Genomic DNA, 15,410 nt, shown 5'->3' on the forward strand with positions numbered 1-15,410 from the left:
AATTGGAGGTGAAAAGAAAAAAGAAAGAAAACAACAACAGCTTTACCAGAGACAAGAATGCCTTTTGGAAGACATTCTGGTGTCTCAAGCTCATGAGAAGTATCAACAAAATTCTCTCGTTCAAAGCAAGTTCTTTATTGTAGCTTTCTAAAACGCTACCCTCAACCTTATCTAAACTTCCAGATGAATACATGATATAGGAAAAAATACAGGATCAAAATAATACAGTACAGAAGGATCATGAGATCAATTATCCAGGCAAATTTAATGAACAAAATCTGATCATGTAAGACAGTGGTTTTAAAATTTGGAGATCGGGGCGCCTGGGTGGTTCAGTGGGTTAAAGCCTCTGCCTTCGGCTCAGGTTATGATCCCAGGATGCTGGGATCGAGCCCCACATCGGGCTCTCTGCTCAGCAGGGAGCCTGCTTCCTCCTCTCTCTCTGCCTGCCTCTCTACTTGTGATCTCTATATGTCAAATAAATAAATAAAATCTTTAACAAATAAATAAATAAATAAATTTTGGGGATCAATAAACTTATGGTCTCATATCACTATACAATCTCTTCATCTTATTCTGACGTGGAATAAGCCAGTGGATAGCCTACGAGCCTCGACCACATACACTGAAGAAGGTCCAGATATGCGGTAGTATTATCACTCAGATAACTACAGTAGCACCAAAAATCAGGTCATGTAGATCACTAACTCAAACAGTGAGTGTGGCTTGTCATGGCAAAGGCAGGCAATACCTGATTGTATGTGACATTACTCTTCTCCAAGACGACGTAAGCATAAGCATCGAGTGGTTCCGACTCACCACATGGAATCAAGGAACATACATTTCATTGTTTTCAAAGAAATGGTCAGAACACGCATTGCTAGCTTGGTAACCCTTCAGCCCAGTGATTTTCAGAGTCAGGTCAACATGATAACTTGATGAGACACAGTACAGGCAACTTATCCTACTATAAAGACCAGGTCAAAACTGCACCTTCTAAGAATTATTCTGTGTGTGCGTAGCCTGAAAGAAGTGAATCTAAACTCACTCCTAGGACATTTAAGAAAAACCTGTGACCAAGCATCGTCAGGGAGAGAGTTCATCCTGAACAGAGAGAGTGTTCTGTTTCCCAAACAGTCTGAGCTCTTGCCTGATCACTGAAAGCATTAATATGGGACCCCAGCTCTGGAGCAATGGGTTAAAAAGAACCAAGAGGCCATGTTCGAGTTTATCAGGAAAGCAGCCACGGTGAGTAAGTGATGTCCAGTGTGGGCCTAGGTATTTGCCAACCCAGGATTAACAGTCTTCTGGACAAGCGACTTATGTACAGAAAGGTACCGATCTTCTAGAAACAACTTTCTCCTTACCAATTAGCACAGAGGTGATGTTGATATCCAAACGGGGTTTGGCCTTGGCTTCCAGCTTCAGTCGAGGAGGATGGAGGCGACTAGCTGCCTGTTGTTGCCAGGATATGGAGCATGGCCATGGCTCGATAAATGGCTCCCAGCCTAAAAGAACACAGGAAATAAGACATCTGTTCAGCAGATAGCGAGAGCTTACGGGGGAACGCTGTTCACAAACGCTCAGCAAAGACAAACTGTAGCTTAACAGCTTTCTATTTCCAATATGCTTTCACAGTGAAAGCACCATCTTCAGCGACAGGTCACCCTACCAACGTCTGTGCTGTCTAGACGACGTGAGTGGAAGGACACATACGGGTCCCACACGCTCTTCCAGAGTTGGGAGGGAGAAGGGCACAGAGCATATGCGTCCTCTTTCTTAAAGAGCAGGCACGACCTGCTTTTGATCCACTCAAGATGGAGAAAGGAGGCTCGGACTCAGGATGGAAAAGCACTGTCGGTGGCTGAAGTAACCCTTAAACTGGATTCTCCCGCTTCCATCAAGAATCCGTTGGTTGGATAAGTAAGTACAGCCTAACTGGATATTCATTAACTTAAGTTTTTCAAATTTCTAATCTTAAAATGTCATTTGTACAAAAGGTATGAAAATGTCTATGTACGGTTTAAAGAACAAAACTACCATAAGCCCCATGCAGCGACTCTTCAGCTTAAGAAATAGAAAACTAGATGCTCCTTGGAAGGCTCCGAGTGCCACGGTCCCGTGTCAGCCCCCTTTCCACCAGCCCCTCCCACCCGATCCCAAGTAAACATCAGCTTGCGGCTTTCATCACTTCCTTGCTCTCCCCTCATAGTTTTACCACACACGCATGTATTTCTTCAGAACATACTGGTGAGTTCGTCCTACTGGGGATCTTTATATAAATGGAATCCGGCCATATGTGTTCTTCTGCAAGTTTCTATTTTTGCCCAACAGCATGCCTCTCTGCTGCTACGTAGCTGCGGCACAGTTACTTTCCCCAGTGAACCGTAATCCACGTACGGATACACCGCGATCTACGTATTCGTTCTACTGCTGTGAAACATTCCCTCGAGGCCACACTTTATAGCTATGAGGAGGAACCACCACCACGAGCAGTCCCGTGCTTGTCTCCGAGCACACGCGGGCCAGAAAGCCTCTGGGGTACAGACCTAAAAGAAGTGTAACGCTCATACTCAACCCTGCTACACGTCAGAGTGTTTTCCATAGTGGTTGCACCAACTTATAATTCTAATGGCAAGAAGTTAGAGTTCTGTGGCTCACAGCAGCGTCACACTTAATTTTTGTCAGGCTATTGGACAAGAAAAATGGTACCTCTCTGTGGTTTTAAAGACTCAACTTTTCAGGGCACCTGGGTGGCTCAGTTGGTTAAGCGTCTGCCTACAGCTCAGCTTACGATCTGGGGGTCCTGGGATTGAGCCCTGCATCAGGCTACTGGTTTAGCTGGGAGCCTGCTTCTCCCTCTCCCTCTGCTGCTCCCCTGCTTGTACTCTCTCTCGCTCTCTCAAAGAAATAAATAAAATCTTAAAAAAAAAAAAAAAAAGACTCAACTTTTCAGGACAGTTCTTTTTTTTGTTTGTTTTTAAAGATTTTATTTATTTACCTGTCAGAGAGACAGAAAGAGCGAGCAAGCACAAGCAGGGGGAGCGGCAGGCAGAGGGAGAAGCAGGCTCCTCGCCGAGCAGGGAGCTGGACGGACGCAGGACTTGATCCCAGGACCCTGGGACCATGACCTGAGCTGAAGGCAGACACTTAACCAGCTGAGCCACCCAGACATCCCAAGACAACTCATTTTGAACAGTTTTCTAGCTATACTCCATCAGCCACAGATCAGGTGACTGACCACGAGGAATCCAATCCGATATATAGCATCGAGTAGGTACATTTGTCTCCTCGCACCGTTCACCACTTAGTGACCTGACTGTTCACATAACTATAAAAGTAAGCAAGATTTGCTCTGGGAAAATACATGAATCTCAGAAAAATGGCTTCCATATGCCCCTTGAGAGTCTCTCTCACCTAGTAAGACTCGGATCAATGTCCTAAAGTTAAACTTGCTGAACAGCTGGAAAATCAGAGTGCTAGCACTCTTAGGAAGTGAATCCAGAACAAGGAGAAAAACCCTAACTAACGTACAAAAGGAATTGTCGCATGTGCTCTAGAACCATCTGCAGCACCAGCACAATTAACAATGCTCCTGTCTCCAACGAAATCAGAGGGAGCGGTCACTCTGAGGCCGAAGCCCTGGGCTGTGCAGCTCTACTCTGCCCACACCTACTAAGCATTCCCTTACGGCAGAGAACTTCACACTCAAACTGCTCAGCCCTGGTTTCCCCCACTTCCTGAATGTCCATGTATATGGGCCCTTACCTTGGTCCTCCCAGAGGAAGGAAAGAAACCTGAAAACACTCTGCAGTGTTACCCAGGTTCTATGTCTCCAGAAGGATCGCCTGCTCTGATCAGTTGTGTTTTGCGTGAAGGAGTCGGGTGCGGCACATTATACACGACCCCGAACTCAGGATGTCTCTAGTGGAAAAGGTCCAGCAAGGAGGAAGGATGCTTGAAGTGTAAAATGCTTACCGGCAGAAATCTCCCTTGAAATCTAGCTTCCATCAGGGCCAGACAAATGATCCTTCGCTCCTGAGCCATTTCTTGTTCTAGAATAAGCCAAACTCCAGCCTCAAATAGAACTAACTAGAAAAACTTCTTTGTATATAACTCAGTTGCAATGTATCAGGTATGTCAGAAAAAAGAAAAATCTCGATCTTTTGTGCCTAGTTAGTCGCCTGTGTTTCACCTTTCCCTGCTTGGCCCCACCCCCTTTCCCTCAGGCAAAATTGAGGTAGAAATAGGCTCAAGCACATACTGAAGTGTGGGTTTTAAGCCCCACGATCACACAAGCGCAGGGACTGACCTGACAGGGCGCGGTTGTAATAATCTCCGGAGAGGGTGAAGTGGGCGTAGCCTTCAGGGCTAGCTCGTGCCTGCTGCAGGAAGGTCACACCTGCAAAGAAAGCACACCTTACAGCAGCCGTGGGGCAAGAGCAACCAGAGCGAACTTTCTCAGACGAGGCTTCAGTGAAGAGATGGATGGATGTTAAACACAGCTGATACCAATGACCTCCTAGGAAAGTGCGCGAAATCTTGATATTTTGTTCATCATGGGCTTTCTGCATGAATTCTGATTTTTCGTTTTAAAGATTTTATTTATTTATCTGACAGAGATCATAAGTAGGCAGAGAAGCAGGCAGAGAGAGGAAGGGAAGTAGGCTCCCCGCTGAGCAGAGAGTCAAATGCGGGGCTCAATCCCAAAACCCTGAGATCACAACCTGAGCTGAAGGCAGAGGCTTAACCCACTGAGCCACCGGGCACCCCTGATTTTTTTTTTTTTTTTTTTTTTCTTTTTAACACTGTGTTAAAATGTTATTTGTCAGGGAGCCTGGGTGGCTCAGTCCTTAAGCATCTGTCTTCATCTCAGGTCATGCTCCCAGGGTCCTGGAATCAAGCACTGCATCGGGCTCCCTGCTCAGGGGAAACCTGCTTCTCCCTCTCCCACTCCCCCTGCCTGTAGTCTCTCTCTTACTGTCTCTCTATAAAATAAATAAAATCTTTTTTTTTTAATGTTATTTGTCCTAATTCCTGAGTTTCTGGCACCCCTTGCAATGTTGTGCCTTAGGCAAAGGCCTCCTCTGCCTCCTTCCTGTCCCAGCCAGCCCCAGCACCCAGGTGTCTCTGTGTATCTCAAGTCTGTAGGAACGTAAAAAACCTACTTCGTCCTGAATACCTAAAAATCAAAAGGCAGACTGGTAAGAGCAGTTATGTCCTGACAAAGATTAGCTCAAAATTTTAAGATTACCGTAGAAAAATAAGAAGTAATTATTCCCTGCAGAAAAGATTCTCCATCAGAATCCCAGCTATCACTCTCAGTCTTGTGGCCCTTGTGGGGCCTTGGAGCACAGGGAAAAGGAAGCCTCTCCCGTGTACAAAAGGTCCAACTCAATCCCCAGGATGGAATTTTCCTTGAAGGAAAAAGACTCTGGCAAGGTCAAAGCAGCAGAAAATTGAAAGTAAACCCAGTGGTGAGGTTTTCGTGGACTCTCCACCAAAGCCCCATCTAACACTGCCTGTGATGACACGGTCGAGGAGGAGGTCCTCGTCCCCTCATCCCCTGCTGCTACTGAAGGAGAGCTCTCAGCGCCCTATGGGGGACACTGTGAGGTGAACGTTCTAGTAAGACTCCGTGTGCTTTCTTTTCAAACATACACAGGGCAGAGCATTTTCTGAGCTTATCTTTTAAGTGCCTCCAATAACAGGGCTCACTGCAGGCTTTACATACATAAGAAGATAAACAAAATGGAGACTCAGGAATAATTTAGCTAGAGCTGTTAATAGAACAGAAATTTCATCAATGACAATGTCTATTATTCCCAAACCAGAGGCTGAAGGCCACATATGGCAAATAAATACACATCTCTTTAAAATACAAATACTGAAAAACAGATGTAAAACCATTATCTGAATTTCACCCATACTGTTAAGTGGGGAGCATGAATATCACACACACACACACACACACACACACACACACACACACACACACACGACGGGCCCCAAATAACTCGGCAGTCACGGCAAATCTTCAAGACGAGCCTGAACGTCGGGAAAACACTCACGGGAAAAGGTGAGCTCAGCCAGAGGGACGTCACAGTCCATGCAGTCGTCGATGAAGCAGATGCACACGCTCTCGGCTTTCACCTCCACGCCGGAGATCAGCCGCGCCGCCACGGGCCCCTGGCTCTCGCGGCCACTCGAAGCCAGAGAGAGAGACTTCAGAGGTTCGGCATTCTTAAATAACCAACTTGCCGCCTTTTTCAGCTGGCCTTCAAGAAAATTTAAAGGCCATCAGTTCAGCCAGTTTGCACAGCTACTCAAGCAGCTCATTAAGGAAACGTTTTTAGGGGCCTAGCCAAGAGGATCCCGCTCCCCAGATGTACCTACTCTCAGACTTAGAAAAGAAGAAAAAAAAACTAGCATAGGAATTCTATCTCTAGGCAAATAGAACGCAGCCCCTTTGCACACCTTCCACTCAAGTTCACCACCCTTCATGATCTGGTTCAAAACGCCTCCAGGAGCCATCCCTCCTCTACTATGACATCTATCGGAGGAGAGGAGAGGAGAAGAAAAGACAGGATCCAAATTCTAGATGTCACTCTAGGGAAGTATGTAATCTTCACTGTGTAGTTTTGCCTGTACTGATGTGCTACTCTGTGACTGTTCTCAAATGACTTTGTCTTCTCCACCGATCAGGAATTCCTTGAGAACAAAGAGCAATGAGAAGGGCATGTGTGTAATATCACTGTTAAAATAACAGCCACTCGCACCCCCAACACTGCCAGCCCGCTAAAGCTCTAAAGGAAAGGAAATCAATGCAACCCGTATCTATAAATGACTAGAGGACAGAACACGGCACAGAGGTAAGGGGTTAAGGGCACGTGCTCTAGAAGGTGGCCTGGCTTCTGATTCCAGCACCTAGAAGATGCTGGATCTTGGGCAAGTTACTTGGTGTCTGTGCCCAATAGCACATACTCACAGGGCTACCACAAGGAGGAAACAGACAAGTCCATGTAAAGTTCTCCTCTGAGCAGAGCCTGGCACGTATCAAAGGCTCTACTGATATTAGTTGCTGTTATTGTTTTTGTGATGGAAGGAATGACATCTTAGCTACTAAAGAAATAAAAATTAATAAAAATTGGAAATGCTCTTAGAAATTAAAAAGAGGGACGCCTGGGTGGCTCAGTTGGTTAAGCCGCTGCCTTCGGCTCAGGTCATGATCCCAGCATCCTGGGATCGAGTCCTGCATCGGGCTCCTTGCTTAGCGGGAGCCTGCTTCTCCGTCTGCCTCTGCCTGCCACTCTGTCTGCCTCGGCTCACTCTGACAAATAAATAAATAAAATCTTTAAAAAAAAAAAAGAAATTAAGAAATTAAAAAGAAATATTATGTTAAGAAAAATAGAAAATGTAAACACTTGGGGGTATTAAGTTAATTAAACTAACGAACAGTGACTCTAGGTGAAAACAAAGCTAAGGAATGCAAGATAACTAAATCTGCCTTCCTTTTTTTTCAGAAGGAAAAAAGTAATAGCTAATGTGAAGAACTGTGCTGCAAAACGAGTATTTTCACACCGAATTGGCTGGAGTTCAGCCTGGTACATTTTAGAAAAAGATTTGTCAAATGAAATAAAAAGTCTGAAAAACATAGTTACACCCTTGGATCCAGATTTATTCTACAAGGTCTCTCTATAAGGAAGTACTAAAAGATACAGAAGTTCATACCAAAAAAATATGTATTACAGAACTGTGTACAATATTTAAAGAATGAAAAACAAAGAAGAGTTAAATTAAAATGTATCATTAGGTGAGCCTGGCAGTGGGTTATCAAGGAGGGCGCGTATGGCATGGAGCACTGCGGATGGTGCATAAACAATGAATCTTGGAACACTGAAAAAATAAAATTAAATTAAAAAATAAAAATAAAAATAAAATATATCAGGGCGCCTGGGTGGCTCAGTGGGTTAAAGCCTCTGCCTTCGGCTCAGGTCATGATCTCAGAGTCCTGGGATCAAGTCCCACATCGGGCTCTTTGCTCAGCAGGGAGCCTACTTCCTCCTCTCTCTCTGCCTGCCTCTCTGCCTACTTGTGATCTGTCTGTCAAATAAGTAAATAAAATCTTTTAAAAAAATAAAATATATCATTAGGTCAATGTAAAAAAAAATCAATGTTTATAAATAATTTTAATGACACGGGAAGATGATGATATTAAGTACACTGCAATAATATTGCAATTGTAATTCAATAAAACTGTATTGTAAAGAGGCTACACAATTAATTGTATTTGTACTACAATCTGCCAACATACATGATATTATACGTATATACATATATATACATATGGCTATATATAGTAAAGAAGTAGGGGCGCCTGAAAAAAAAAAAAAAGAAGTAGGGGCGCCTGGATGGCTCAGTGGGTTAAAGCCTCTGCCTTCGGCTCGGGTCGTGATCTCAGGGTCCTGGGATCGAGCCCCACGTCAGGCTCTCTACTCGGCAGGGAGCCTGTTTCTCCCTTTCTCTCTGCCTGCTTCTCTGCCTACTTGTGATCTCTGTCAAATAAATAAAATTTTTTAAAAATCTTAAAAAAAAAAAAGGTAGAGAAACGTACATATAAGCACAGACGAGAAAAAAATGCGGCTTTTGCTTTACCTTCCTGTTTTAAAGAAAAATGGCAACACAGAAGAAGGTGGGAAGGGACTCTGCTGCAGTAGAAAGAACACAGGCAGGCTTGGCTTTCCGTGTATCTTAGCCCCTCACTAACAGGTGACCTCAGACCAGCTTACCTATCTGAGCCAATTTCCTTATCTGAAGCAGGGACAGTGATGTCCACCTCAAAGGACTATGAAAATCCCACAAGAAAACCCAGGATGAGGCACACGGGAGCTCAGCAGCCCTGACTCTCCGCATCAGCACCATTACCATGACCGCCAGCAGCGCTGGCTACCAGCATCAGAGTACCTGCTGTGTGCCAGGCACTTTCCCGTGGTGCTCTGGAGACAATGCCTGTTTATACCGAACCTCCAAGGGGAGTCCTCCTATCCTCTTTTTTCAGATAAGGAAGCACTGGTACAGAGAGGCTAAGTGACTTGTCCGAATCACCAATGGGTAATCAAAACAGCAGCATGGTACAGACCAGAAGCATCGGCTCCAGAGCCCAGGTTTTCATCCCCTATGAAATACCGCTGCTCCTCACTAAGCCCTGTCCAAGGTCATGTTCAGCGCACAGAAAACCATGGAGGGGAGTCAAAATACAGTCCAGCTCTCTCGGTTACCTTGTGGGTATGGGGGGGATGGGACAGGAAGCAAGCATATTGTCAAAATGAACAACAGGTATGGACACCCTGGTGCAAATACCTTGGCACACGAACAGGGCTTTGCGGCAATCATCCATGCTGAATCCCAGCTCCTGCAGTCTAGCCAGCTGTAACTCTAGGAAAAAAAGTATATGATTTTCATAAATAATTTTAGAGAAATTAGTCCACTCACTAATTAAAGAAAAAAAAAAGAAATTCAGGAGGTGGTGGCTAAAACATTGTTTCTCTAGGCAAAAATGGGCTCCAGGGGCACCCGGGTGGCTCAGTGGGTTAAGCCTCAGCCTTCAGCTCAGATCATGATCTCAGGGTCCTGGGATGGAGCCCCGCATCGGGCTCTCTGATCAGCACAGAGACTACTTCCCCTTCTCTCTCTACCTGCCTCTCTGCCTACTTGTGATCTCTGTGTGTCAAATAAATAAAATCTTAAAAAAAAAAATGGGCTCCAACCTAGAGACTTACCAAAGTGCACCCTGAAATTTTTTAAGAGTCTTTTCCCTATACTGATTATGTTCATAAAAGTTTAAAACTGAAATTTAGTATTATCGATATGACAATGAAGGAAAACTCAGTGTTTAAAACTAGCCCTTAGCATTATCCATATAGCTCTGGAAGAAGTGGTAAAAGAAAAACTAGTGTAGGTTACAGCGGTCGGTTTGAGGTGTTGTATTTGTTCTTAAATTTTTTAAAAATTACAGCATCATACTTATAATTACACTTAATGACATACAATTACACCCTGAACAATTTAATTGTGCAAAAGACAATCTGAACAGTTAACCGGAAGGGGAACTATTAGGCAGACTGAGTTGGGTTTCACAGTTCAACACCTACCCAAGACAGGATCTAGGGTGTGTCTCGAACCTTCTCTGATCTCCTCTCCAGCCCGAGTCCCGCCTGGAAGGGAACTGCTAACAGAGCTGGTCTCCAGGGCCACTGGGTCCGGCGCTGCAGCACTGGCTTGCTCTGGGATGGATTTTGCAATGGCAAGAAACAGCTGAACATCGTTGTAGGAGAGTCGGATATCCAGGGCTTGTAACTGAATCTAACAAAATTGAGAAGGCGGCAGTTTTTTCAAGTTGAACTTGCTTTTACGCCCACACCTCTCACCTGTATGTCTAGCTCCCAATTCAAGTTCTAGAAGTTCCACAGACACCACATTAATTTTTCATTTTGAAGACTGGGAAGATCTTAAAATTAAGCACGAAGGGCCATAAGGTAAGATGTCTGTGCTATGAGGTTGAGTGTTCACAAAACTGCACCAAATAGAAAATAAAAACAAGGAAATCTACCACAGCAACGAATATTTCAGTTGGACAATTTTCTTACAAGGAGATAAATCATCAAAGCAGAGAATCAGAGAACAGCTCGGGCAGGGATGGGCGGGGGGAGGGGGAGATCAGCAGCATTCTGTGAACCCATTTTGCTTTGACTGATTTAACCTTTTTAAATCCTGAAACCAACTGACCACTCAACAAAAATTACCTCTTCTTTCTCCAAACACAACCTTAAATGAGTCCAGGGCCACATTAGCATTTCCCCACATCCGGCCTCCCTCCCACAGCAACAAAACAGCGGTCAGCGGTAAGCAATGCAGACACTAGCACAAGGCCACTTAAAACTGGGGGTAACTACTGGAACATCTGGGGGTGGCACCTGGTTGATTATATATTTTGTCTTCAAAGATAAAAAACTAACAGGGCTTTTCTCTCCCTTTCAATCTCCCATGGTTCCAATGGATTAATTGTTCCTCCTCCGCCAAAGAAATAAAACACCAAATTCTTCTGTCTTCCCTGCCCGGCTTCACCTTGCCCATCCTCACCGGGTATCATCCTCCATGCTCCTGTATGCACGTCTTTGTTCTGGGGAGACCTCACTCTGTCTGTTGCTGGCTGGGTCCCTTTGCCCCCCACCTAGCTACTTCCTAACGTGGACTATTCTCCTCCTCTGTCTACTGACATCCTGTCCCTAACTTCGGTTCCACCCACAATCCACACTCCTCCCTCTGTTGTGGTCTGCCTTCTGCCAGCTTTCACAGAACTTCAACGTGATACCAGATAATGAACAGGTCTTTCATTCTCCACAAGACTAAAAGACTTGATAGGGCAGAGACAATGTCATATTTCTTTGGTATTTGCCAAAGTGATAAAAACATTGTTGAGTTGAGCAGAGTAAATACGTTGCGTTCAGGCACAGGGCAATGTTTGAGAGTGCATCGATGTATCTACAGGTTTTTTATCATTACCTCTAAGATTGGTGGGAAATCTTCACTATTGAACGCATCCATCAATCCCGAACTATTCTGGTAAGAAGAGTTACCCACGAGCTCCACTTGAATTTGAACTGGATCAACAATTGAAAGAGCCGTCTCGTGCTCATTCCCTAGTCGGCATGAAAACACCTAGAGAATGAAATGCAGTGTAGGAAGAATTCATGTCTGATTTAGAAGAATCTAAGCATCAGCAGGAAAAAACCCACTATCTCGGTAGCAATCGACCCCATGTTATCAAAAGACCCATAACAACTGATGAAATAAATATTGTCGGGGGGGGGGCTGGCATTCTTGCCCACGGCCAGAAGCGTGGTCAGTGGTCCTCCCCCACTTATAAAAGGCAGTTCACTGTCACATGGCAAAAGGTCCAAAAATCTCACACATACCCTTTGATTCAATCATCCTACATCTTTCTAGGAACTAGCCTATGGAAATAATGCAAAATACAGAAAAAAAAAAAAATCACTGAACCATTATTTAATAGTTAATAAGAACAATTCAGATTGTTTATATCACATTTACTCAACGGACCCTTTTATCATCATTTAAAAGAGATGATTAAAAAGACCACATGGAATGTAGGCAGATAGTTACAACATGGGCTGTGTGGACAAGCAGTGCAAAATCAAAATAATATTACACCATGACCTTAAGGAAAGAAACACATCAAAATGCCAACAGAGAGTCCAGACAAAGGGATGGGTAATTTTCTCTTCCCCTCCCTCAATTTGATGTAATATAATTGTTACTTTCATAATTGAAAATAAACACATTAATTACTGAAGCTGGGTGATAGGCTATATAGGGGCTCATTAGAGTAATCTGTTTACTTGTGTATGTTTGAAAAGTCCTATAATAAAAAAGTTTAACAATAAACGTATTTATGGAGAGAGAGAAGGGAGAGAAGACTCCCATTCTGGGACGGAATTATCTTTGTACTTCAAGAACATTACAGAAGACCAAAATCTATAACGAACTTATCAAACTCAATACCCAAAAAAACAAATAATCCAGTTAAGAAATGGGCAGAGGATATAAAGACATTTTTCCAAAGAAGACATCCAGAGGGCTAAAAGACATGAAAAGATGCTCAACATCACTCATCATCAGGGAAATATAAATCAAAACCTCAATGAGATACTACCACACCCTGTCAGAACGGCTAAAAGTAACATGTGGAGGAAGGGGAACCCTGATGCTTTGTTGGCGGGAATGCAAACTGGTGCAGTCACTCTGGAAAATAGTATGGAGGTTCCTCAAAAAGTTAAAAATAGAACTACCCTACGGTCCAGCAATTATACTAAGCATTTACCTGAAGGATATAAAAACATAAATTCACAGGGGTACATGTTCACAGCAGCAGCACTACCAGCAATAGCCAGGGGTGTCCGGGTGGCTCAGTCGGTTGGGTAGCCGACTCTTGATTTCGACTCAGTCATGGTCTCGGGGTCCTGGGATCAAGCCCCGAATCAGGCTCCACATTCAGCATGGAGTCAGCTTGAGGATTCTCTGTCTCCCCCTGCCCCTCCCCCTGCTCATTCTCTCTCTCAGTAAATCTTAAAAAAAAAAAAAAAAAAAAATGGGAACAGCCCAACTGCCCATTGACTGGTGAATGGATAAAGAAAATGTGGTATATAGAGATCTTGATCTATATATATTTATAATGGAATATTAGTCATCAAAAAGAATGAAATCTTGTGGTTTGCAACAACATGGATGGAGCTAGAGTGTACTATGCTAAGTGAAGTCAGTCAGAGAAAAACAAATACCGTATGATCTCACTCGTATGTATAATTTAAAAAACAAAACAGAGGAACATATGGGAAGGGGAAGAGAGACGGAAACAAATGATAAGAGACTCTTAACCACAGAGAACAAACGGAGGGTTGATGGAAGGAGGTGGGTAGGGGAGGGGCTGGATGGGGGAGGGGCATTAAGGAGGCCCTTGGTTTGATGAGCACTGGGTGTTGTGTGTAAGTGATGAACCACTGAATTCTATTCCTGAAACCAATATTACACTGCGTATTAACTAAGTAGAGTTTAAACAAAATTTTGGAAAAAAAGAAAAAGAAAAAAAAAGGAGGAAAAAAGAACAGAATAAAAGAAAGCATTCATGTTGCTCTCCCTTCTTCCCCTTTGTGTGGGGATGGAGGGCATTTTCTAGTGCTGAAAATATGTGAAACCAAGCTCCTTTACCATAGTCAAAATCAACTCATTTGGTTTCCTTTATAAATTCTGCCCCAGTGATGGACCAAGGCGGGGCGGGGGTGGGGAGGGGTCTTAAAATTCAGATCCAATTGTGCTGCCTGAGGAACAAGATTGAAAGGAATTTCCAGGAATCTCAAATAATATAGTTTCTCTAAGACTTAGAGCAAAAGAAGTTTCATTTTCCTTTTTTCTTCAGGGCCTTCTGCTACACAAAACTCAATTGTCCCTGACAGATCATTAATCAATCACCAACATTTTCCATTCAAAGCTGGTACTGGAGAGGCTGGGAAAGAAAGACAATTTCATGATCAGCTCACATCACACCAGCATGTAAATCCTTCCCCTCAAACTGAGGTTTCTTGACATGAGAGAAACAAGTAATCAAGAAGTGAAATCTCTACAGGTTATATTCAGCTATATCTGATGCGAGAGAAAAAAAAAAGTGCCATATGCTGCTGACAGTGAAAAAAGTTTTGTTCCTTCAACCTCTGAAATATGACTGGAAAGAATAGGGCATGAAAAGTTCAATCATAAAGGGAATGACGAGTAACCTGGACCCAATATTCTAATATTATAACAAGAGGAACGTCAGCAGAGATCAGCGGATTAAGAACACTTGATAGAAATAATAATCTGCCTCATTTCTCCTTCCCTATCCACGGCCCCTGACCTTAAAAGAAACAAAGCAGTTTCTACTCAGTATTGCATCATGTAATTTTCAGGCTACAGAAGGCCACTCCAACGCCAAGCATCTCCTTCATGAGATTAAATTACAGCCTCAAGCAGCACTACGAGAGACTCACTCCATTAGGTTAGGCATGCCTCTCCAGAGATATCCTTCTACAGATGAGATATTCCTGAAAGGATAATGCATCAAATTCTTCACACCTTGTATAAACAAGTTTTCAAGACCACAAAGCCCTAGGTCTTCACAGAGATGACAATTCAACTCGGGGAAGGGAACGTAGGGAAATGAGGACCACTTGCCCACCTTGACTAATCTCCCCAGGGCTAGACCATAGCCACTGAAGGCACAGCAGGGGCCTGCAGAGTACTGGGGACTGGAAGAGTCTCGCTGAACTTCTCGAGGAAGGGACTATGTAAGACCCAGAAGTCCCGTCTCTCAGCATTATTTACAGCCTGACCCTGGAGGACGGACTGCACATATAAGGATAGCCTGGCAGATCTGCAGGACAAACCAAAGAGAGAGGGGCCAGAGTTCCCCAGCTCCATCAGCGGTTTCCCCTAGTGAAAGCTGAGCAGGTAAAATTCTCTTCCAAATGCTTTTCTCTTAAGCCAAACATTGAGTGTTTTGATCGACACATAGACTTCTTACCTCGATGCCAAACAAACTCCCTGAAAAGGGGCGATCGACAAATCGGGGCTTATAGGTGAGCACTGTGGTGCCTTTGAGAATAATGGCATTGGTATCGAAGCAGGACACGTCTTCAACGACCACAAATTCCGTGCCTGGAAAGGACAGCATGGTCAACCAAGCCAAAGCCGGGAGGTTGGAAAACACCAGAATGCTGCAAAGTAGGCGATGCATTTACGCTGGGGGGCGGGGAGGGGGATTAGCCAGCAAGACTTGCTCTCCAGGATGTCTGTCGACA

The 15,410-nt window shown here is 44.0% G+C and overlaps 1 protein-coding gene across 1 annotated transcript in view; it reads right to left on the bottom strand.

Moving 5' to 3' along the window:
* LOC111154928 (vacuolar protein sorting 13 homolog D) overlaps positions 1-15,410 on the bottom strand; it is a 255,254-nt gene that overhangs the window by 163,469 nt on the left and 76,375 nt on the right. Inside the window, exons 32-38 of the mRNA XM_022514884.1 lie at positions 15,134-15,267; positions 11,563-11,718; positions 10,152-10,362; positions 9,361-9,435; positions 6,072-6,278; positions 4,313-4,402; positions 1,368-1,508 (exon numbers count right to left, since the gene is read on the bottom strand). Coding sequence (XP_022370592.1) covers positions 1,368-1,508; positions 4,313-4,402; positions 6,072-6,278; positions 9,361-9,435; positions 10,152-10,362; positions 11,563-11,718; positions 15,134-15,267 — 1,014 coding nt within the window. The remainder of the gene's footprint in view (positions 1-1,367; positions 1,509-4,312; positions 4,403-6,071; positions 6,279-9,360; positions 9,436-10,151; positions 10,363-11,562; positions 11,719-15,133; positions 15,268-15,410) is intronic.

The sequence above is a fragment of the Enhydra lutris genome, unplaced genomic scaffold (assembly GCF_002288905.1).
Source record: "Enhydra lutris kenyoni isolate GAN:26980312 unplaced genomic scaffold, ASM228890v2 scaffoldscaffold38, whole genome shotgun sequence".
Classification (NCBI taxonomy): domain Eukaryota; kingdom Metazoa; phylum Chordata; class Mammalia; order Carnivora; family Mustelidae; genus Enhydra; species Enhydra lutris.